The 2,456-nt window shown below is 52.2% G+C and overlaps 1 protein-coding gene across 1 annotated transcript in view; it reads right to left on the bottom strand.

Moving 5' to 3' along the window:
* Positions 1–2,456, bottom strand: part of COL22A1 (collagen type XXII alpha 1 chain) — a 191,307-nt gene that overhangs the window by 38,130 nt on the left and 150,721 nt on the right. The window contains exon 38 of the mRNA XM_011373400.1: positions 2,085–2,132. Within this exon, the coding sequence (XP_011371702.1) occupies positions 2,085–2,132 (48 nt within the window). The remainder of the gene's footprint in view (positions 1–2,084; positions 2,133–2,456) is intronic.

Genomic DNA, 2,456 nt, shown 5'->3' with positions numbered 1-2,456 from the left:
TAAATGCTGGCTCTCCGGTCTCTGGCGCCCCCACTTCGGTCTGAGGCATTTGCAGCACACCCAGCTCGCTGTGTCAGTGTACTCGATGTCCTACCTCGGACCAAGTAAGTGCTCAAGAAAATGCCCGCAAAAGGGAGCAAAACTGCATTCTTTACTATGTGGAAAAAAGCAATTATTGCTGCCCGGATGTACACACACGCACGGGGCTCTTTGCAAGGCTTGGGTTAAATCATATTTATCCAAGGGAGTCACCCCGTGGAGCTGTCCTGAGCATGACCTCCCTGGATGCAGAGTGACGATGAGAGTTCATTTAACAGGGATTTTTAGAAGATGAACTTGGCACCCAGGCCGTTTTCCAACGATCATTATGAGGTGTGTGATGTTATAAAATTCTTTAGCAGAGGTAAATATTCTGGAATGAAAGATGCCTTCTCAGAGAGGGAGAGTCATGTCATCAGCCACAGGGACCAGACCAACGAGTTCCTACCCACATCATCGAGATGGCAGCAGCTGATCATCAAAGGTTGTGACGGCCAACTCTGCAGACCCGGGCGAACCCACGGGGCCCAGGCTCGTGTCCACAGGGTGTCCGGGCGAAGCGCAGCTTGCGGGACCCAGGAGTCTCGGGCGCCACCCTGGATGGGTGCTCACGTTCCCTGTGGGGTTCCTCGCTGCTCCCATGAACACGGCCGCACACTTTAGCAGTGGAGAAAGGCTGGTTTGACAAAGCGCCCGTCCCAACGCCGTGGCTATTATCGGTGTCAGGAGTGGGACATCTCGAGGATGAAAGGCAGGGGCTGCTGCAAACTCAGCTCCTTCCAGAGCGATAAAATTATGAAAAATGATCCAGGCTAATAAAAGCCTGTATAAACAAGGGATTGAATCAATAGATAATGATTTCTTGTCATGTCCTTGACCGTGGGAAAAAAAAAAAAACTCACTTTCTTGTCAATAAAAACCAGAGAAGACTGTGCCACTACCACTCAAGTTTTAATAAAATTTATAACTGTCCGTCAAGGCGCCTCGACGTGTGGGGTGAAAAGTCCCAGCTTCCGAGAAGGTTCTCCTCCTCCTCCGCTGTCCCCCCTTGTTCTCATGCACAACGAGGTGCTTTCCAACAACACGCAGGGACGTGCTGAATTAACCCGAGAAGCGAGAAAGGGGCCGACCACGCAAAACCCCGTGCCGGGCTTCACCCGAAATTAAGACACAGGTTTTCAGCGGCGGCGGCAAACGGCGCTCCACACTCATGGCAGCGAGACTGTGCTTCCTGAGCTGTGAATCCCGCCCCGTCTCCATCTTGCTCACAACCTGTCCCAGCTCTCTGCCGCGTAAGACCTGAGGTTTTCGGCCAGACTCCCCGGCATCCAGCATTCACTGCCCTACGTCAGCAGAGTTATGCAGAACTTGTCAGGGCCTTTGCCATTCATGGAGAAGGTGCACGTGGTTCTGAAAACCAGCTAAGTCCACACTGAAATCCTGACTCATCCGTGCCTGCGTCCTGGTCCTTGCACCAACAGGACAGGACCCACCCCGACCTGTTGGACTTGTTTCAGAACGTGAGGAGGCAGTGCGGTGTGGGGTTAAAGGTCAGTGTCCGGGATCAGTGAGGACGGGAGTGTGTTTCCAGGAAGTCGCTGACCCTCAACCTGTCTTGGGTCCCCTGCATGCAAAACAATCATAAATGCTACCAACCTCACACAGGAACTGTGAAAACTAAACCAGAGACACACATCAAGCTCGCAGACAGCACTGCCTGAGGAACTCTGGGAAAATGCAAACGGCCGATGTCTGCCCTGTCCAAGAAGACCGCCGCTAGCGACATGGGGCTACTAAGAACTTAGAACATGGCTAGCGTAACCGAGGACCTGAATTTTAATTGTATCTTGTTTTAATTAAATGGACACATGTGGCCAGTGGCTGCCATATCCAACAGTAGACTTATCACATAGCCAGGCGTAGAGTACTCAGCAAATGCTTTTACTGTTGGTCCCATAATGTAGTTGTTCAGACAAAAATCACTTATTGAGATCTCCAACCCCCCATCACCATTTTCAAAACACATGCACGTTTATTGTTTTTACCTTCACCAAGAGATTTATGTCCCCCGGAGACAGCAGTGAAGAGAGGCCCTACAGAACAGAAGTGAGTAAGTACAGGCCACACAGACACGTGACACAGTCCATCCCACGTGTCTTCGGATGGTGAAGGGCCTTCGGAACGGCAGCTGTCACTCATAACCCGGGCATCTGTGCTGTGCACAGGATGCAAACAGCCCAGTGTATACCCCGAGCCTAGGGGCCAGAGAGAAGGCGCCTCTGAGGCACCGAATGTACAGGCCGCCAGTCCTAGCCAAATCTGGCTGACACTGGCCTGTCTGGCCCCAGTGTCCTGCTGGCTTCTCCTCTTCTCCTGGTGGTCCCTCCCCCCACTCCCGTCAAAACTCTGCAGGTCAT

This window comes from Pteropus vampyrus, unplaced genomic scaffold (assembly GCF_000151845.1).
Source record: "Pteropus vampyrus isolate Shadow unplaced genomic scaffold, Pvam_2.0 Scaffold224, whole genome shotgun sequence".
NCBI lineage: Eukaryota > Metazoa > Chordata > Mammalia > Chiroptera > Pteropodidae > Pteropus > Pteropus vampyrus.
The sequence above is the reverse complement of the archived record's forward strand: the minus strand, read 5'-3'. Positions and strand labels throughout refer to the sequence as shown.